This window comes from Hipposideros armiger, unplaced genomic scaffold (assembly GCF_001890085.2).
Source record: "Hipposideros armiger isolate ML-2016 unplaced genomic scaffold, ASM189008v1 scaffold_92, whole genome shotgun sequence".
Classification (NCBI taxonomy): Eukaryota; Metazoa; Chordata; class Mammalia; order Chiroptera; family Hipposideridae; genus Hipposideros; species Hipposideros armiger.
Genome location: NW_017731442.1, coordinates 1,582,595 through 1,604,398, shown reverse-complemented (window position 1 = coordinate 1,604,398; position 21,804 = coordinate 1,582,595). Strand labels below are relative to the sequence as shown.

Genomic DNA, 21,804 nt, shown 5'->3' with positions numbered 1-21,804 from the left:
AAATGCAAATCAAAACCACAAAGAGATACCACTCACACCCACCAGGATAGTTAAAATCAAGACAGTGTTGGTGAGGATGTGGAGAAGTTTGAACCCTCATATATTGCTGGTGGGAATATAAATGGTACAGCTGCTTCAAAAAACAGTCTGGTGGTTACTCAGTTAATTAAAGAACAAAATTACCATAGACCCAATCCTATGAATAGATATATATCCAAGAGAATTAAAACGTATGTCCACACAAAAATGTTCATAGCAACACTATTCATAACAGCCTAAAGGTGTAAACAACCCAAATGTCCACCAACTGATGAATGGATAAACAAAATGTGGTATATACATACAATGAAATACCCTTATTATTCAACCATTAAAAGGAATGAAGTACTGATACATGCTATAACATGGAAGAACCTTGGAAACATGTTAAATGAAAGAAGCCAGTCACAAAAGGCCACATATGTATAATTCCATTTATATGAAATGTCCAGAGAGATAAAGAAAGCCGATTAGTGGTTGCCAGGGGCAATCACTAAGGAGGAATAGGAAGTGACTGCTTAATGGGTAAAGGGTTTCCATCTGTGATGAAAATGTTCTAGAACTAGATAGTGGTTATGGTTACACAATGTAGTGGATGCACTTAATGCCACTGGATTGTATGCTTTAAAATGGTAAATTTTAGGTTATGTGTATTCTGCCTCAATAAAAAAAAAGAAGCAGGGGCCGGCCGAGTGGCGCGTTGGTTAAGAACTGGCTTGGGAGGGCCGGCCGGCCGAGAGGCACGATGGTTAAGAACTGGCTTGGGACGCCAGAGGGCCCCGGTTCGGATCCCACATATGAGGGCCAGTGACACTGCCCTCCACAGCTAAGATGCTGAACAACAGCTCAACCTGGAGCTGGGCTGCCATGAGTCGCCGGCGACGGCGTAGGCTGCAGCCCCTGTGGCAGTGGGTTGCCATGGGCTACCGTGTGTAGCCAGCAGCCAGCGTGAGCGGCCAGCAGCCGCAGTGAGCGGCCGTCCAGAAGCCGGCGACTGATCTGCCTCACCCGGGAAGAGCGCAATGATGGTGCCAGCTTGGGCCAGTGAAGCAATGTCCTCCACAACTAGACTGAAGAACAAAACAACAGAAACTTGTCTGTTCCCCTTCCCCCGATTTCCCAGCGCTGTTCCCCTCCCCCAATTCCCCAATAAAATCTTAAAAAAAGAAGAAGAAAAAGCACCTAGTGTGGTCCTTGCACATGGTAGATATTCCATAGTCATTGACTTCAAGATTGTGCAGCATGGTTTTGGTCAATCCCAGCTTCCAGTGACTGCAGAATTTGCCCTGAACAAACATGGCCCTATGGACTTACCAGCATCCTCTAGCTCTTCTGCCTGAGGGATTATACACAGAGACTTAGCAACTGTGTTCCTTGCCCCCTCTGCTACATCCCACACCTGTACTAGAAGCCTTCAAAGAAGTCCCAAACAGCTTCCTGCCAACCACCAGAAAGGCAAGCAGCTTCATTCTATATATACCAGTCAATCAAAGCTGAGGAGCAATAGTAACAAAAGGCTGTTGTTATTGGGAGTTAGGTTGGGAGGTGGTGGTCAGGAGGTATTTCATTTGGCTATGAGTAAGATGATTACAAATATGAAATTGCAGCATTGCATTACTCTGAAATCATATCCTTACTCTAGGCCAGTGGCACTTTGGACATTCAAGGCAGAAAATTCTTTGTTGTGGGAGAATGTCCTGTGCATTGTAGGATGTTTAGCAGCCATTTGTGGCCTGTACCCACTAGACAAGTGTAGCATTCCCCAGTCAGAACAATCGAAAATGTCTCTGGACATTTTGCCACCAGGGACAAAATAGTCCTCAGTTGAGAACCACTGCTCTGGACTAAAACACTGAATATCTTATCTAACATTAATACATATAAAGTGGTGTACCCTAGGGTTATGGGTTGTGTTGGAAAATGAGAGGAGAGAGGACAAAACAACCTGACTACCTTGGATTGCTACAGGTCAAAAGCTAATATGTTTGGGAAAGGGCTCTCTTAAGAAGATAGAGCTGAAATCTCAAAAGTATGTTCTAAGGATCAGAACAATGGCCACCCCAAACTAAGGGGAATTGGAGCAAAGGAGCAAACACCTAGTGATAAATGTAATGCTGTTTTTCTTCTTATTTAACTGCCTTTTCGATCAATGATGCTCAAAGACCATTGAAAAAATGGTGCTTGCTCTCCACATGCTGGATGCCTATCATGCCTGCCTTTGGGATAAAGGTAGCTATTCAGACATTGCCAGAAAATAAGGAAAGGAACTGCCTACCTGAGAGTCCCGTTCTCTCCTTTGTCCAGGCTGGTAAACCGACTGTAGAGGCGGGTGATCTGACTGTGGGAAACTAAAGAACACAAAATTAGTCCCAGTTGGAGCAGCTGCCCTCCACTCAAACTGAAGCCCCGGTGGCCCTTCGAAAGCCAGCTGTCTTTCTGGTCCGAGCCCACCATTAAATGCTTCACAGTGAGCAAAATGGGGAGATGTCCCAACTCTAACTCATCTCTAGAGTGAAAGCAGAAAATTTAAAGCTATAGAATGAAAGGAATTAGAAAATAAACTAAAAGAAGAGCAATCAAAATTGACTCTCAGGAACGAAGTCTAGGCTTACTTACCAGTATGTGTTAAACATCAGGTGGTTAAGATTTAACAACACAAAGCCAATTTTAGTTTAAAAGGAAATTGTGAAACTTTCACCTTTCAGTGTCCTGGCTAAGAGGTTATAAAAATGCATGCTTGATTAAAAACACATACTTATTAATCACTTTGATGTTTCAGGCTGGCACTGCTGGGTAGGTAACTTGTACTGAATTTAAGATTGGGGCATGTCAAACAGGCTCTATTTTTAAAATCTGGTTTCCTCTTAGTGGCTTTATCTTTTCCCTCAGTACTGACCTTTCCCTCAGTAAAAGATCACCACAGCTTTGGGTCAGCCTCTTTTCTGTGGCTATGAGTTCCACTGAGTTCTCAGTAAAGGAATGGGCTCCAAGAAAATAAATTAGGCAATTTATAAAATGTCATGTTATCAGATGACATCTACAAGGAAGATATTCTGCTCATTTTGGATTAACCGAGACACTAGCTGACAATTAAAATGAGGTAATAATAGCAAGTACACAATAAAACTTTGAAAAAACGTAAAAAGGAATTTCTGGGAAACAGTTTAGTCTCCTGGAAGACTGGAGGTAGAAGGGAAAAACAGTTATCAAAGGAGAAAAAACAACTAAAAAGGGTGTGGCAACAATGGACTTTATCGCAGGCTGTACCTTCAGGGGCTTAAAGGGGTGGCTGAAGGAGTTATAATAGTTGTCATCCTCCCCCAGCTCAAGAAACAAAAATCGACTTGCAGTTTTAGGAACAATGGGACAAAGTAAACGGGCACAGCATGAGAAGCAGGAAGCAAGTGGCCCAGAGCAAGGCTAAGAGGGCACACAAGGTGTGGCTGTGAATGCTCTGGGGTCAGATTTCACTCCAAGCTGGGCTAGTTCAGTACTAGCTCTCTAAGGAAAGCAGAGAAGGAGGAATCATTCCCAGCCAGGGTAGAGCAAGCAGGGGTCCAGGCACTGAGGACGCACTGTGGACCTTTCTGCCAGCCAGGCAGGTGCAAATAGCTCGGTGTAAAGAGTACAGTCTTGTGAGGGTCAGGTTGACAGACTGATTCCATTCAAGGCACCAATGCTTACCAGTGAGGGGTGAGTGAATGAGGGTGCAGAGTGAACTAACCGAGTCCGTGAAAGGAAAGTGCTGGGCAAAGTGTCTGGCATATGGTAAGCACTTCAGGTTAGCTATTATCATCATCATCCTTACATCGTGGGCCTGAAGGTACAGTTCTACTGCTACACTAGTTAATCTCCACCTTTCTCCTAACTCTGCCAGCCACAGCCATTTTCTTCAGGAACTTGAGCAGTTTACTCTGGTGATGGCCTCGGGCCTCAAAGGCTACTCTAGAACTCAAGTTCCCTTTAGTTTAACAAAAAAAGTCAGTTAATGAATGACTAACTTTCTCAAAAGATTTTTTTTTTTAATTTTTATTGGGTAACTGTGTTTTTCCCAGGACCCATTAGCTCCAAGTCCAGTTGCTGTTTTCAGTCTAGTTGCGGGCAGGGTGGGGGTGGGGGGCTGCAGCCCACCATCCCATGTAGGAATCGAACCAGCAACCCTGTTGTTCAGATCACACACTCTAACCAACTGAGCCACCTGGCTGCCCCTTAAAAGATTTTTTTTCGAAAAAACAAAATTTGTTCACAATCTCAATATCACTTTTTCATTTCTTTATATACCACCTAATATCAGTCACTTGTACACTTAACATAGTTGTAATAGCTTACTTTTCATTTAATTCATAAGTTTTCTATATTGCTTTGGAGTCCTTTTTTTTAAAGATTTTTATTGGGGAATTGGGTGGATGGGAACAGTGCTAGGGGATTGGGGAAGGGGAACAGACAAGTTGCTGTCGTTTTGTTCTTCAATCTAGTTGTGGAGGATGTTGCTTCACTGGCCCAAGTTGGCACCATCATTGCGCTCTTCCCTGGTAAGGCAGATCAGTCGCTGGCTTCCGGACGGCCGCTCACTGCGGCTGCTGGCCGCTCACGCTGGCTGCTGGCTACACACGGTAGCCCATGGCAACCCACTGCCACAGGGGCTGCAGCCTACGCCGTCGCCAGCGACTCACGGCAGCCCAGCTTCAGGTTGAGCTGTTGTTCAGCATCTTAGCTGTAGAGGGCAGTGTCACTGGCCCTCATATGTGGGATCCGAACCGGGGCCCTCTGGCATCCCAAGCGAGTTCTTAACCATCGCGCCACTCGGCCGGCCCTGGAGTCCTTTTTAATAACTGCATAATATTTAGTTTACTGAATCAGTTTTTAGTAGAGTATTATATATTTCAGGTTACTTTTCTTTAACAAGGAAAACATTCAAAGTGAAAAGTCTCCGTAACAACCAAGTTCCCTAGTCTCCCTTGCCAATGGCAAACACTATTACCAATTTCTTTTGAATCTTTCCAAAAATTCCACGTGTATATATAAGCATGTATAGTGATTTATACGATTTTAAAATTGGATGTCCAACCCCTTCATCTAGTCCAACCCCTTCAACTAATAAATGAGCCACCAGACATCTTTCTAATCTAGATCATCATCTGAAAGAACTAGGCACTGAAAGCTCCTATAGTATGATTTTTTAAATTCTCTTCATGGGCCGGCCAAGTGGCGCGTTGGTTAAGAGTTGGCTTGGGACACCAGCTCTGAGAAGCAGGGAACCGGTTCGGATCCCACATGAGGGCCAGTGACGATGTGCCCTCTACAGCTAAGATGGTGAACTACAGCTCAACCTGGAGCTGGGCTGCAGTGAGGTGATGGCGTAGGTTGCAGCCCCTGCTGCAGTGGGCTGCCAATGAGCTACCGTTGAGTGGCCGGCAGCCAGCGTGAGCAGCCGTCCAATGGCCGGCGAATGATTTGCCTCACCCGGGAAGAACACAATGATAATACCAACATGGGCCAGTGAAGTGATGTCCTCCACAACTAGACAGAACAATAAAAGGGCAGCAACTTGTCTGTTCCCCTTCCCCAATTCCCCAACGCTGTTCCCCTCCCCCAACTCCCCAATAAAACCTTTACAAAATAAAATAAAATAAAAAATTTTTCTTCATAAGTACTGGTAAAGCATTACCACATTTCAGAAAAAAAGACCAGTGTATGGCTGCTTGAGTTCAGAATTTACCAATATGTTACAAATAAATTAGTAGCCAAATAACCATAAAACTGCTATCTTCGAGGACAAACTGGGCTACATGGAAATCAGTGGAGAAATGTACAACCAAATGACAAAGTTTAACACAACTCAATACAATTGCATCTCAATCTATCTCCTAAATTTCAGAACTAATGTTATGATATTGTTACAAAGAACTGTTGAAGAAGAAAAAGGGGGGGGAGGGAGGGAGGGAGGAGGAAAATAAAGATTTAAAGCATTAATTTAGGTGCTAAATCCACCATGACCAAGAATATAAAGTAATATTTAAGGCATAAAGCTCAGAGCAACTTCAAAAAGCAGAAAGGCATTGGAAATGCCACAAATTAAAACAGGACAAATTTCCAGCAAACTATTCTCACCAGAAGGCACTAAGCTAGCAGAATGGGTGCCCCAAACCTTTAAAGGACATCTCAAGAGTTGACAATTACTCTCAGAAAAGGCTGTGCATATGGACATCTTTTGAATGAAGCTGTATTTTTCTCCACTGATGGGCAAATAATTATTTTATGTTGTTGAAAGACCCTGCTAATCTTCCTGACTGCAAACCTTTCCATCATCACTGCCTCGAGCTCATTGGAGGGAGGCTTTTCAGAGAAGTGCTAATAAGCACTAAGGAGAAAGGACAGAGGGAAAATTAAAAATGAAAAAGGAGGAAGAAAAAAGTTATTTTGCCCTTGCCTTTATCCTGCATCTTAATGCAGAACAGATTGATAACCTACGTACCAAGCACACAAGTGCAACCGAAGGTAACGTAACCGTGCAAAATTTTCACTTCTTTAAAATGACGGCTTTTTCTCTTTTCTTTCTCCTTGATTCAAACTGGCCTTGTCTAGTCTAATAGCACCATGACTCACTTGTTTCTTTCCTTTCCTTATCCTTCCACCTTTGCACACACTGCCTGACCACTCCCTTAATTCTTTAGCCCTTAGGACATCAGATTCTGATCAGCATCAGTTTTAGGAACAAAGCCTCAGGTCTGTAGTCCACAGAATGAGTTTCAGTAGTCAACTTAAAGATAACATCTGGACCTCACTTGTGTTTCAGCTCCGGACCCATAAAGGCAGAACGATCCACAATGCCATAAGTGACATCAGGACTTGATGCAATGGTCAACTACCTCCTACCCTCGTCCCGACCAATCAGTAGAGCCCATGACCCAACTCCCTTAGCCTACCATGACTAATGATCTTTCCCCTAGGTAACCTATCTCCTAGAAACCATTGAGGAGCCAGGTCTTTGAATGTTAGAACACTTGTGTCTCTGGGCTTGACGCCATTTCCTTTACTTTCTTTGCTGCATACTCCTGTCTGTCTTACTGGGCTTTGATGCGCGCGCAGGCAAATGAACCCCTTGAGTTTGGTAACTGTAACTCTAGATAAAAGACTAAGCTGTTGAAGCCTACATACCCCCAACCATTCCTCCTGAACACTCCACACCCTAACATCTCCCATCTTTCCCTTGACAAAGGACTTTAAGAGCTGGCCTACTCTCTTAGGGAAACTATAGATTAAAAGAGACTTAAAAGACATTAAAAAAACAAAACAAAAAAATTACCTTCTTACAATTGGGGAAATTTGAATATGGACTTAATGGTAGACATTACAATAGAATTATTGTCAACTTTCTTTGATGTGATAATAGTATTGTGGTTATGTGGGGAAAAAATTCCTATTCTCAGGAGATACATGCAGAAGTATTCAGATATCTGCAATTTTTAACTGGTTCATCAAAAGAGTTCTGATAGCTGCAATTTTCAACTGGTTCATCAAAAAATATAGATAGATAGCAAAACATTAACAATTTAACAGATGTTTTATAGATGTTTATTATACTATTTTAACTTCTCTGTATATTTGAAATTTTTCATTATAATAAGTTGGAGAGGGGGAGAAAGTACAGAGCTTTACAAATCACTTAACCCCAAACCAGCTAAAGATGTTAGTTATATGTTCATTTCCATTGCAACAGGAGCCAGAAGACCCTTCAGGGACTATGGCATGGCAGGTGAGGGCCATGAAGGGGCCCTGCATTTGGAGGTAGTAGCAGCCTGAAGTTGAACTTCCACTTACATTCTAGCCCAGGAAATTATTCTCAAGCAATTGCCTTTGCCAGGCTGTGCTTTTTGTTGCAATTATAGAGAAACCCACATTAGTTCTTTCATCACTACATCCATCAAACAAAACCTCACCAGCTTGTGAAACTTACTTCCTAAACCTGTTCAACACCCTCCCAATACCAAACGACACCAGAAACTAGAGACTAAACATAAATGAATCTGCGTTCATTACTACTCAGTTGGTGTGAATTGTTTTTCACAGAATAAGTGGCTATTTTTTTTAAAGGTTTTAAGTAATTCACAGCCACAGCCAGGTTATTAGTACAGTTAAGTGAACTAAGGGTGGAGATTACAGAAACTTCCAAGATACTTGTGACCTTCCCCCTAATGACAACTTTGATTTAAATGAGTTTTAATTTATAGAAATGCTAAAGTGTGAAAGAAGTAGCTAAGAGAACAAAGACAATATAGCAAATGTTTTATGCCAACACAAAGTGTTATTAGTATTTTTTAAACTGTTAGTAACAACAGGATTTCTAATCCTTTAAAAGATTTATTTCCTTAGAATTGGGAAAACAGCATCTGTACTCGATTCTTAATCCAATGCCCCCTGAAAACAGGAAATGTATAAAATGCTGTCACCTCCCCAATTACATAGACCTAGGAATAGTTTTTATAACTAGCACACGCAAATGGTATTTTCCCAATAAGATGATTGTTATCTATGGTTCAAAATAATAAATGCTAACACCTGGCACTTACATACCAGGCACTATTCTTAGTAGTTTACATAATTTATCTCATTTAATCCCCATAAGAATCCTATGAAGTATGAACTATTATTAGTACCATTTATAGATGATGAAATTGAGGCTTATAGGTAATTATTACCTAGAGTTACTTTCCTAGAACCACTTAGATGTTAAATTTCAAATACCAACTAATCTAGTGATATATGAATTCTAATCAATTTAGACTTATGAAAAATGTTTAAATATAATCATCAATTGCAAAGCAAAGCTTTTATATTGACTATACAGTCAGTTTTCCTCAATTATGCTACATTTTCTAACTGGCAAAGGGAATAGTGAAATGTCTTATACTTGTTCTTAACTCGAACTGCTTCTGATTGATAGTTCCCCAAACTTTTTTTTTTTTTAATTTTATTGGGGAACAGCCATGGTCATTGGTTACACATTGCTTTCATGCTATAATGGCATAGTTGACTCTTTTAAGGAAGGCGCAACTCATGTGTCCCATGCAAGGATCAAACCAGCAACCTTGGTGTTATCAGCACCACATTCTAACCAACTGAGCTAACCGGTCACCCCCAAACTCTTAATAGGACAAGAAACAGATGAATAGGACAAATTTCACCTCTTTACCCCACCCTCAAGTATCTGTTGTTTTTATTCTTCTAAACATTTTGCATCATGCTAAAATTAAGACTTTAAAAATCAACTCTGCATAAATAATTATGTAAGGTGTCAGATGGGTGCTAGGCTTATTGGGCGATCACTTTGTAAGTTATATAAATGTCGAATCACTATGTTGCACACCTGAAACTAATCTAATATTGTATGTCAACTATTATGAAAATGTTTAAAATATAAAATAAAAATTCACTCTGCTGATGGGCACTAACTGGATAAACTGATGGCTCAATTCCAGGGCAGAGGAATGACTGACTGTGTAGCAGACTGGGGGAGAATGCTCCTGGAAGCCACCCGAAATGCCGGAAGTTAATCTACCCAAATCTAATCCATTCATGCATGCATCACGGCCAGGGTTCTTGTCTTCCCCAAAGCCAACACCACAAAGACTCTGTCTTCCTTGAGTTTTGCAGGTGGGCGTCACACAATTTCAGTTACCTTGCGTTGTGATGCTAATCCCAACTCTTGTGGGCTTTCTCCACTACCAGGTTGTGGACATCTTTTGTCACCACCTGCTTTGAGTACCTACTTCAGTGCTGAATACAGACATTGTAAAAATTTCAATAAGCTTGTTTCATTAGGCTTTCTGGTTCAATACATACATTTGCATTGGTTGTGGTTATGAATAACCCCTTAGTTTGATTTGCTTTTTGCCAACTAGAAAAACAGCTCTCCCAGAAGTACTTAGTTCTATGTGTCCACAAGTCACATGGTGAAATAACCAAGAGTCCAGGCAATCCAGGCTCTTTTCATTTGATCAAATGTAAATAAATCAGAATGGGATTACTGCTCCCTTCATCGTGAGGCAAAAACAGCTTTTTCCCATCCTCACTATGGTTTACACTTCCTCATTAATGTGACTTTTTATTTTAAGCTTTAACTCTAGTGTTACCTTAGACCTCATGTAGTTCCTATATTTACAAGTATAGCCAGGGCCATGGCTACAAAATGTGATAAAATGCTTGCTGAATCCAAACTGCCTCTATTTCTAATCTTAGAGTTAGAGTGTCATAAATAGACCATAAGGTCAAGTGGCCAAACAAATAATGCACATTACAAACAGATAACTACTTTGTGTTATTCATCCAAAATCATGAAAAGGATTGCATTGGCTAGGGGTGAGCTCATCACTGTTAAAGGTCTTTATGGAGAGGCTTAATGGCCATATATTAGGGGATGCTGAAAGCAGTAAAGCACTCTGACAAGTATTGGGACTAGAAAACATCCCTTCCAACTTGAAGATTCTAGAAAGTTGAATTTGTCAGAAAGCACAGGACAGCATGTAATTTATTGCAGGCTACCACTGAGTAACTGTAACTCCCCCAGCATCCTTCACTATTATCTGCCTATAAGCCACTGAGTTATTTATTATTGGTCACCTCATTATCAAAGGCTGCTATCATGAAGAGACAAATCTCAGGTGCTTATATAACTCAAGTAAAATACAAGAGTCACAATGGATTATTAGGAAGAGACAATATTGTATGTATTATCAAGGCTATACAACACTATATGTGATGGTGTTTCACAGAGCTTCTGAATTCCCAAAGCCCTGCTGCCTCTATGTTGAGGTTAATGAGGAAGAGAATCAGTTCCTAGTACAAATTCACAGAGATTTTTGGAGCACATCCAATTTCCATAACGACTGCATAAAGTACACCAGCACAGTAGAAATCAATACATCCGAAAATAGGACAGCAAGCATCCTTACTGTAAATAAAAACTAGTGGTCATAGTATCCACGCTTTTTCTCTACAAGTTCAGAAGTCTTACACTCTCAGACCCTTGATTCTTTAAAGGTCTCCCGTCACCAGGTCACGTCTTCGAAAGTCTTACTATACTATCTCGCTTCCTATGTCTATTTTCCCAGTGGTGGCAAGAATTTGTTTGTGATTTCCCACAGATGTCAGTGGTTTTTAAGTCCTTGTCCAGAAACGTCACGGTAACGGATTATGTTTTCTACAGGGTCCATCCAGAGTTCCTGAGTTTGAGCATGGTGAGATAAAAGATAAAGGAAAGGAGTTCGGAGGTTTGCATGAGCAGGGGGAGAAAAGAGTGGTGGTCTGTGCTTTAGGGGTGGTCGTAACTCCCGCCTTTGAGGCGAAGGACTGCCCGACAAGTCAGAAGAACCCCCGTCCGGGTAGCTGTAGTTGGAAGAACAGGTCCTCCAACCCTCGGCCTCAAAGCTCCAGCGCTGGCAGCTGCCCAGGACCCCCGCAACCTCCGAGTACCCCAGCTCTACACCTCAGCGACAGCCGCCCTCGGTCCTGCGGCCAGGCGGAGGAGCCCGACCGAGTTCCCACCCCCCTACCCGAACTCACAGCCCGTCTCCTTCTTGATCTCCTCGAGCTCTTCGTCCCGCAGTAACGTGGAGGCCCGAGACCCCATCACCGAGCCGGAAGCTCCTCCGGGAGCAGGGGCTCCAGAAGCGACCGCGGCGATAGGAGAGAAGGAGGGAAGAGAGGAAGGACCAGGGGTCAAGAAGGAAGAGGGCAGCGTTACCACTGCGGACCGGGGAGGGAACCCAGGGCTGGTGCGCGGAGGAGGGCGGCCCTGAAGGCGGCCAATCAGAAGCGAGGCAGCGACCAGCGCAGCAGCCGACGTCGGCGCTCCCAGCCCCAGCCCTGAATGAATCGGCCCAGCGCCTGGGTGAGTCTCGCTAAACACGGACCACGCCCCCGGAACCGTGATGCAACCGGTCTTAAAAGGGCAATGCCACTCTGGCCCTAGTAACCGCAATTAAAAGGGCAAAGCCATTGACTCACTGTTTTCATAATCAACTAATCTGCGGCAGGCAGCATAGCCGAGCAGTTTCTCACAGAACTCTAATACTAGAAATCCCACCCAACGAATGACACGGATTGCTCAGAGAAACAAGAAAAATACACAAAACGATTGCTCAGAGAAACAAGAAAAATAGACAAAACGTCGCTTGGGGGGAACTCTAGGGTGTGTCTCCTGGGAACTGCATGCTGGGAATTGCACCCCCTCCTTTTTCCAGGCGTCTCTCTTCTTCCGGCCACTGGAGACGCTCAGGAGTCGGCGTCCCGGCCGCACGCCGATTGGCTCTTCAGAAAACGCTCGTTTGGAGGGGCTGGTTCCGCTCAGCTGCGCGGCGCTGCGTATTTGTCTCCAGTCCTTCCATAACCGCCACCGCGGGCTTGGAACTCGCCGAGATTTCTTAACAGCAGTCTCTCTTTTTTTAGTTCGGCTGAAGCTCCAGGAACTCACCATTTGGCTGAAATTGAGACAGGATTTCCCAAACTTCCTTCGGGGAAAAAAAAACAAAACAAAAACTTAACGTCAAAGGAGAGTGAATTCATAACGTATGGCCCGCTTTTTACTTGAAATTTCTTATTTTGCCTTAAAAATGAGTTTTGCATTGTATTCTTATAGTATATTTTTGTTTGTTTTCTTGAAAACGTTTAAATCCACCCGTTAAATTAGTACACCCTCTCAGATGAATCAGTTATTTTCCTGGGGTTTTAATGCCTTTACACCTCCGCCCTACCCCTTGAGTGTTACCGTTCTACAGAACTGATTTGAGATGTGGAGAAATTAAATTCTGACCACTATCTTAGTAGCTAAGCACTAGGGGACTCTCTTAGCAAGCTTCCCAATTAAACTTAGGTTACTAGTTTTAAGCTCTACCTAAGGCTTGACGGCTTAGCGTGAGACAGGTTCTAGTCTCAGTGAGTTGTATTCATGATAGATCTGCTCTTGTCGGGCCTACTGATGATGTCTGCCTTCATATATACAGTGTGACATACAATGCCAACGGGAACTTCTTTTTATCTTGCGAGTATGGGTGTGGTAGAAAAACCTTGATGTATGCGACATGAATGACCGTTTTCTGAGACTACCTTGAAGCCCATGTCTATATCCTGACCTTACCTTTTCCTCTGTAATCTGGAATCTTACCGTTTGCAGCTTTCCTCAGTCAAAGCTTTCTTTGCTTTGTTAATGTTTTTCTAATTTAACATTTCTTAAATGTCCTTATAGTCCAAGCATCTACTTCTTGTATATCTTTTTTTAAATGTATATTATTTTTTGCCTCTATTAAGGGCTGGTTTTTCCAGTTTTATGTCCTCTTTGTTTTTCTAAAAATTCCTCTTTTTGCCTGTTGGATTGACTTGAACAAAGAATTATTTTTTCAGGCACTCTGGTGACTTGCTTGTTTTATGTTCTCTCTGGTTGCATGACACCTGGTCTTGCCCTAGACTACACACATCCACCACGAGGAGCTTGGTTTTAGTTCAGGTTCATTAATTTCTAAATGTGTGACTTTGGGCAGGTGTCTTAAATCTTTAAGCCTCAGTTTCTATATCTGTAAATTATTTGTTGTAGGCAACAAATATTTGTACAAGCTCTTGCCAGACCTTAAAATATAAAAATATGAGATATTTATCCAGCTTCTCACTTTCTTCCTAGTTAAATTAGGCCTTAGTTATTTCATCAGTGTTTTATAGTTAAAGTAAATTGCATAATTCACTGGTTGACTGTTCCTAGTGTGGCAAAGGCAAATAGCTTTAAAATTTAAACCACGGTAGAGGACTGGGGTTCTAAATACTACCCCAAGTAACAGGATTGTTCTAAAAGGTGCTTTTAAAAAAATCATCTTTTAAATTATAGTATTACACTAAAGAATATGCATATATACTATGATAGTTATTTCTACAAGGTAAAGTTTTTTCTTTGTACGTTTCTTCATTGTTATCATTCTTTATAAGGGGCATGCATCATTTTTACAAAAACAGTTGAATTTTACAAAACCAGTGTATGGCATGTAGCAGTTTAATCTGTCAGGCTGTATATGACTGGTTGGTGATACTACAGCAGCCCAGTCCCTGAGCTGTGTGTTCAAGGTGGGGTGGAATGGCCCTTGCAGTGAGATGGCAGCTGGATTGGATAAAATGATATAAGTATGTGCCATTAAACAGCCTCTAAATGTTCTGCTTGTTCATTTAGCTAAGGAAGGAAAGGTGGTATTACCCCATTTTAAAGACAAAGAAACCAAGCCTAACTTGCCCCAAGTCTTATGGTTTTCAGTTTCCCAGGCATAAATTAGAGTTGGCGCTTGCATGATCCTTTTCTCATTATCATTCTAAAAAGATGAACAAAACTGAGTTACTCTCATATTTTTGTTTTTCTTGTTCCTTCCGGGTATGGGTCAAGGGGAAATAGCCCCACTCTCCCCAAAATGTTTTTAAAAATCATGGATCTCTTTTATTTTCAAGTGTATGGATACTTAAAGATTATTTGAAGACTGCTTTTGGAATCAAAAAGCATGGATCCCAGCAGTGACTACCATTTCCTCAATCAGATTTTGTGGAGAAGGGTGAAACTCACATTGGTTTGTGGTATCTTTGAGGGAGTACTCCAGCATGTGGACCCTAACAAGATTGTTGTCCTGAAGAAAGGTCTCATTTTATTTTTTCATAATCTTCTGCCTTTTAAGAGATTAAAAACTGTGTTTGGGTGATGGCTCTGTGCTCCATTAGCAGCTGGGAAGGAGGCATTATTCCTATTTTAGGGCAGGGGTAGGAGGAAGATTAGAATGCTCTTTTCCATAGCAGAGCAACATGGCTGCTATGCTAGCTTGTCCCCACTTTTATACTTTTACTGATGTGATAGCGGAAATTTTCAATATATAGAATTTTTTTTAAATGGTACTTTTTAAAACTACTCTCCATATTCACCTTGAAATAAAAAATAATCAATTTCTATTAGATAGAATTGCTTTTGTCTTCAAAAAACAAATTCACAAAGACAGTAAGGAGTTAATTTTTCTCATGCGAAGGGAAGTCCAGAGGTACGCTGCTGAGGAATAATGCAGTGGCTCAAAGATGCCAGGATGGACCAGGCATCTGGTGCTCCTGCTCTGCCACCTCAGTGATCATCTGTTACTCTCATGGTCACAAGGTAGCCTCTATACCTCCAAGCTTTAATTTGAGTTCATTATAAAGAGTACAACTCAGGAACAGCCAAATGAAAGAGTTACATAGGACAAGGTATGTGGAAGGGGGCTTGGAGTTTCCATGCCCTCTCTGGGCATACCACCTTCCTTGCTCCTCCATATGTTCACTTTGAAGGTCCAATGTATAGCTTTTATTCAGCTATAGTATTGACTTTCTAGGATAGTTGTTTTCCTGGCAAGATAAGTTTTCAAGTTCACAATTCAAACATGTATAAATGGCCTTTGAGAGATTAGTGTTATTGTTAAGCCATACTATGAGTTAAAATACACTTTTGTAGACTAGGATTGGATTATACTAGGCGTTTGCAATATTAAGTCATTCAGTTATCATTTACTGATATTTTCATATCCTAGACACTATGCTAGTTACCAGGGATATAGATAAGAATAACATTGTCCCTGTCCTCAAAAATCTTAGTCTAGGAAGGAGACAGATAAGCAAGTAGAAAGAAATACAGTAATGCAGTATGATATCCTCTCTGATATCACAAGATCGTATGGAAACACAAAGGTTCAGGTAATTTAGATCTGGGATTGGTAGAGGCTTCCAAAGGAGGAATTGGTGATGGAACTTCATCCAGATGAGTAGAAGTTAACTGGATGGGGGAAAAGGGGAAAGTTGTTTTAAGCCAGTCAGTCTCATACTTTATCTGTGCATCAGAATCACCTGGAAGACTTGTTAAAACAGAATGCTGGGCCCCCTCTGAGAGTACACTGGATTTAAACTTATCCCTTTTAGTTTCTCTTGGAACATTCTGGGTTTCCCTCTGTTCTTTATACTACTTATTTCAAGTCTTGCTTTGTAATTTGTTATTGACTCTTCATTCCTTGGGGAAAATAATTTGGAGGTTTTTATGAAACTCAGATTTGGGCACTTTTGAGAGGCATCATATTTTCTTTAGTTTTAGGAACTATTATTTTTTATTAACCTAATGAATTATTTTCTATAACAGTGAAGAATGTGGAGACTGGTAGAAGTGTCCCAGGAGTGAAGATGTTTTTTGGGCATGAGATTGTGAATGGTGAGCACTTCATGTTTCCTTAACACTGGTATTGGGATTTACAGTTGTAAATTCACTGCTCTGCCTCATTCCAATCATTTTTTTAAAAATGAGACATTATTATGCCTTTAATGTAGCATTTATGAACCCTTAAAGTTGATATTTGAAAACTGACCCTTATCTTACTATTTCGGTGGAGACTATGAGCAGAATAGCCTTAGAGAATTTTAATCATCTTGGTTTTACACTGTTAGGACTGCTGGTGCTCATTACTAGAGACTCAGCCAACAGACAGAGTGAGGAATCTGAATAGAAAAAAATTGTCCTGTACAGAAAATGAGTTTAACATTACAGGTTCACAGTATATTCATAGTCCCTTGTCTGAAACCTCAGGGTCAAATGTTTCAGAATTCAGAATTCTGGACTTGTGGAAAATCTAACACATGGTATATACTGTTCATATTATATAACACCTCAAACTAGGCAGCACTCTATGATAAAACATTTATACAGAGTAACGGGTGGATAATCATACTAAGTAGAATAAAATAGGACTATAAATAGAATGTCAATTACAGTTTTGCTGCCAAAAGATGGACAAAAAAATTTTGGTTTTCAGAGCCTTTTAGATTTTGGAATTGCAGGAAGCAGCCCTGTTCTTTCTGCCAGCAAAAGCTATTTCACAAGAGTAGGTCCAATTGTTTGCCTAAAAGAGTAGATGTAGAACCTCATCTGGTCAGTGTGCTTCAAACAAGCCAAATGGGCTAAGAGGAAATGGTTGGGAGCAAGAACTATTCTTGCTTTCAAGAAATCAAAAGCAGAAAGCCCCCCAAGGAAGAATAAAGATCAGAAAGTGGGTGAGAGATCTGGGACGGCATAGAGCCGTGCATTTCTTACCATTGGGGCAGATATGAAGAAAGGGAAGGGAAGGGAAGGCGGGGAGGGGAGGGGAGAGGAGGGAAGAGGAGGGGAGGGCTCATAAATGAGAGATTACTGCTGCTTGAAAGATGACTGTTTTTGACAGAAGTAGAATTTAGGGACAGATGAAAATTTCACCAAATTAATGATTTCCAATCCAGACCCAGTTCAAGGCAGATAAGCCCAGATAGCTATCTAACTATACTTTCTCACTGAGGACACTACTGTAAACATTCTGTCCCTTGAACATCTTTTTGTAATGGTGGTGATGGTGGTGGTACTAGTGGGATTTTTAATTGTGTTCTAACTATTAGTCTTTGCAGAGGAGCAGAGCTCTGGACTGGCACAAAGCTAGGCTGTGGCTGGGTTTGTAAAGAGAAGTGAAGGAATGACTACTACCATCTCCCTAACTCAGGAGAAGGCTGACCACGGACTAGATTTGTGATCTGTACACATGGATTTCATCTACTAATTCTTTCGCAGAACTTAGCCTTTGTTCATCAGTTTTAGGCTCAAAAATTGGCCTTCTCCTTCTTTGCCCTGTGGCTCAATCAGCCATGGAGAAGTCTCCCTGAAAAGCACCTTGAATAAGAATTACCAAGATGAATGATAATAATTGACTAGTGAATGTTTTTAGTGAATTTTTCTGCCCAGACTCAACACTTCTAGATGGTGCAGAGGAAAGAGACATTTGACATATAGTGGCCCCTGAGAGGCCTTTTCCCTGAAAATTATGTAATTGTACTTAGTTGAATCTAAGATGCCATTAACTTATAAGGGACATTGTTACTTTTCCCACACTAAGATAGAAAAAAAAAAACCTGCCAATTAAATTGTCATGTGTATTTATTGTAAATTATACTCAATTTTAGAGCTGTTTAAAATTTATATCTTAAAATCAATGTTATACAATATTTCCCTACATTCCCTGCACTGCTAGGTTAAAAAAAAATGGTTTCAGAGTCTTTGGGGAATGCTTTTCTCATGTATTTTTTGTGATTTCCAATCTAGCTTTTAGTACCTTGAACTATTAATGCTTCAGGCTGTGAGAGTGAAAGTGACAGATTTGTAAATGATTTCAGAGAGAACCCCCAAACAGTACGTAGTGTGAGGGAAGGTGCATTAGGATGAGAATGAATAGGAAAGAAGAGATATCTCTAGAACCAATCTGCATGACCACACAGGTGCCCTGGAACAAAAAGAGTAAAGGGAAAATGTAGTGAAGTTTCTAATCCTGCTGAATGACCAAGAAAGTTACATAGGGACATAATATGAGGAGTCTTCACAACCTAAGTGTACATCAATAGGCGATTGGATAAAGAAGAAGTGGTATATATACACAATGGAATATTACTCAGCCATAATAAAGAATGACTTCTTACCATTTGTGGCAACATGGATGGATCTAGAGGGTATTATGCTTAGTGAAATAAGTCACACAGAGATGTACAACTATTATATGATTTCACTTATATGTGGAATATAAAACTCAAAATAAACAAAACAAACAAACTCATAGGTACAAAGAACCAACTTATGGTTCCCAGATAGGAGGGGAGTTGGGGGGGATAGGTGAAAAAAGTGAAGGGATTAATAAGTACAAATTGACAGTTACAAAATAGTCATGGGGATGTAAAGTGCAGCATAGGGAATATAATCAATATTATAACTATATATAGTGTCAGATGGGTACTTATTCGGGTGCTCACTTTGTACGTTATATAAATGTCTACTATGCTATACATCTGAAATTAATATAATTTTAGACATCAACTGTAATTGAAAAATAAGAATTAAAAAATATATTAGTCTTCAGTAATTGGGATAGTCTTTTCTACTCTATTATTGCTAGCCAAGGAAAGCCTCTATGTACTAATATTTTGTTTCCAATTACTGTTCGTGGTATACAAACTGGGTTGGGGACAGACAGTGGTGGTTAATTGATTTCAGATTGCAAAGTCTGTTGGGAGCCATTTTTTTTTTTAAATTTTACAGTGGAGCTACTGGATGAAGTGGAACAAGGTGCAGTAAGAGACAAGGCATCTTCTGTTAGGTATGCTGGAAAATTTCTTAATTATGGTGTTATCCAAATGTACACATTAACAGTAGAAAACCTTAACTGTAATTCACTTGCTGGGTAATTTCTAAAGTGACCTGAGGTAATAGAAATTAGAAGAAATGGATGTTTTCTTCCATCTCTAGATGGTATCAATGTAAGCAGTGGATGAATGGGTCCTCTGTGAAATGGAGGTCCAGAGTTCTTATCATTGATGTGTGGCAAAATCTGTATGGCATTAGCAACAACGAACAATTCACCTGAGTGTTGTTTTTGTAAACATAGTCTAAATACAGAAAGAACCAGGATGGATGAAATGAAAAATGAAGACCTAAATATATGTGAGCCTCCTTCTCCTGCCCCTGAAACACCAATCACCTCTCCGCTGAATAACCTCAAGTACAGCCCATCAGGTGAGTATTGAGCTCTCTATTGTGGTTCAGAACTCTGATTCAGAGTTGGCATAACCCTGAGCCAGGGTTATATAGGGAATGCTCAGCTAAGCCATTGCTTCTAGGTTCCGAATTAAGATAAAACATCATGATTCATTTGTTTATTTAATGTTCGAGTACACACTATATCCAGACATTAGAGATACTGAGGTGTGTTATCTTTGCCCTCATTGAGCTCTGGTATAGGAAACAGACACTAAATAAATAAGATAAATTAGTATAATATATAATATTGCTAGTGCCAAATGCTATGGAGGAAAAAATATAGAAGAAAAGAAGTCTATGAAGAGGGTGGTTTTACAATTTAGGGCATCCAGGACAGGCCTCAGTGAAATGGTGACATTTGAGTGGGACGGAGCTGTACAGATATCTGTGGGGAAAGTTTTTTAGGCAGAAAAAAGAACAAATACACAGGTCCTGAGATAGGAACACGTTAGGATATTGACATGCAGCAAGGAGAGTAGTAGGAGATGAAGTGGGTTCAGTGGGTCATGGAGGACGTTGTAGGTCATTGCAAGGACTTGGTTTTACTCTGAAGTGAGAAGAGAAGCCACTGGAGGATTTTTTTGGATTCATCATTTCCCTAATGAGTAAGGATGTTGAGGATCTTTTCATGTGCTCATTTGCCATATGGATATCTTTGGTGAAATGTCTGTTCATATCTTTTGCATTTTCTTATTGGATTATTATTGTTCAGTGTTGGGAGTTCTTTATATATTCTGGATATAAATCTTTTCTCAGATAATTGCTTTGCAAATATTTTCTCCGAGTCTGTGATTTGACATTTTATTCTCTTAAAGTATCTCTCAAAGAGTAGACCTTTTTAGTTTTGATGAAGTACAATTTATTCATTTTTTTCTTATATGGATTATGCTTTTGATGTCATATCTAAGAAAGTTTTTCCTAACTCAGAGTCACAAATATTTTTTTTTTAATTTTATTGGAGAATTGGGGAAGGGGAACAGCCAAGTTGTTGTCCTTCAATCTTAGTTGTGGAAGGTGCAGCTAGCTCAGCTCCAAGTCCAGTCGCCATCCAGCCGTTTGTCAGCAGCTCAGAGCAGCTCAGCTCAAGGTGCCATGTTCAATCTTAGTTGCGGGTGGGCATAGCACAGCATCCCATGCAGGAGTCCACCCGGCAATCTTATTGTTAGGAGTACGTGCTCTGAACTGAGCCATCCTACCACCTGTTGGCAGTTCAGTGGCAGCTCAGCTCAGGCACAGCTCACTGTTGGGAATTGAACTGACCCTGTTGCTCAGAGCTTGTGCTCTTAGCCAACTGAGCCACTCAAGCTGGTCTGAAGGTTTTTCTCCTATGTTTTCTTCTAGATGTTTCATAGTTTTAGGTTTTACATTTAGGTCTATGATCCATTTTTAGTTAATTTTTATATATGATGTGAGATATGGGTCAAGGTTCTTTTTTTTTTTTTGGCATTGAGTATCCAATTGTTCCAGCCCTATTTGTTGAAAAGACTATACATTTTCACTCATTTACATTTGTACCTTTGTGAAAAATCAGTTGTCCATATATGTAAAGGTTTATTTCTGGACACTATTCTGTTACATTGGTTTATTTTTCTATCTTCACACCAATAATAGATTGTTTTGTTTACTGTTGATTTATACTTGAAATCAGGTGATTTTTAGTTCTCAAAGTTTGTTCTTTTTCAAAGTTGTTTTGCCTATTCTATGTTTTTTTGCATTTCCCTATGAACTTTAGAATCAGCTTGTTAATTGCTACAAAAAAAAAAAAAGCCCGCTAGAATTGTTATTGGGATTGCATTGAATTGATAGATCAGTTGGAGAATATTGGCATCTTAACAATTTTGAGTATTCCAATTCATTAACTCAATACATCTCTCCATTTATTTAGATCTTTTATTTCTCAGCAATATTGTGTAATTCTCAACGTATGTCTTCCACATCTTTTGCCATATTTATCCCTAAGTATTTCATATTTTTATGAAAAACATGGTATTTTTTTTTAACTTCTATTTACCATTAGAGAGATTTGAGCAGAAAAGTAACATAATCTGACTTCTGGCTTTTTTTTTTTTTTTAAGATTTTTATTGGGGAATTGGGGGATGGGAACAGTGCTGGGGAATTGGGGGAAGGGGAACAG

At 40.4% G+C, this 21,804-nt stretch overlaps 2 protein-coding genes across 6 annotated transcripts in view; one reads left to right on the top strand and one right to left on the bottom strand.

The window, feature by feature from the left end:
• CHP1 (calcineurin like EF-hand protein 1) overlaps positions 1–11,761 on the bottom strand; it is a 40,464-nt gene extending 28,703 nt beyond the window's left edge. Inside the window, exons 1-2 of the mRNA XM_019645000.1 lie at positions 11,602–11,761; positions 2,315–2,387 (exon numbers count right to left, since the gene is read on the bottom strand). Coding sequence (XP_019500545.1) covers positions 2,315–2,387; positions 11,602–11,668 — 140 coding nt within the window. The 5' untranslated portion in view covers positions 11,669–11,761. The remainder of the gene's footprint in view (positions 1–2,314; positions 2,388–11,601) is intronic.
• A 540-nt stretch (positions 11,762–12,301) lies between these two features.
• The window catches only part of EXD1 (exonuclease 3'-5' domain containing 1), a 42,286-nt gene continuing 32,783 nt past the window's right edge, over positions 12,302–21,804 (top strand). The window contains exons 1-5 of one of the 5 annotated variants that reach the window (XM_019644996.1): positions 12,302–12,606; positions 14,518–14,700; positions 16,211–16,279; positions 19,172–19,229; positions 19,518–19,645. In XM_019644996.1, coding sequence (XP_019500541.1) covers positions 14,568–14,700; positions 16,211–16,279; positions 19,172–19,229; positions 19,518–19,645 — 388 coding nt within the window. In that variant the 5' untranslated portion in view covers positions 12,302–12,606; positions 14,518–14,567. Of the gene's footprint in view, positions 12,607–14,517; positions 14,701–16,210; positions 16,280–19,171; positions 19,230–19,517; positions 19,646–21,804 lie in introns of those variants that run through there. The other 4 variants (XM_019644995.1, XM_019644997.1, XM_019644998.1 and 1 more) reach the window with 4 other exon arrangements.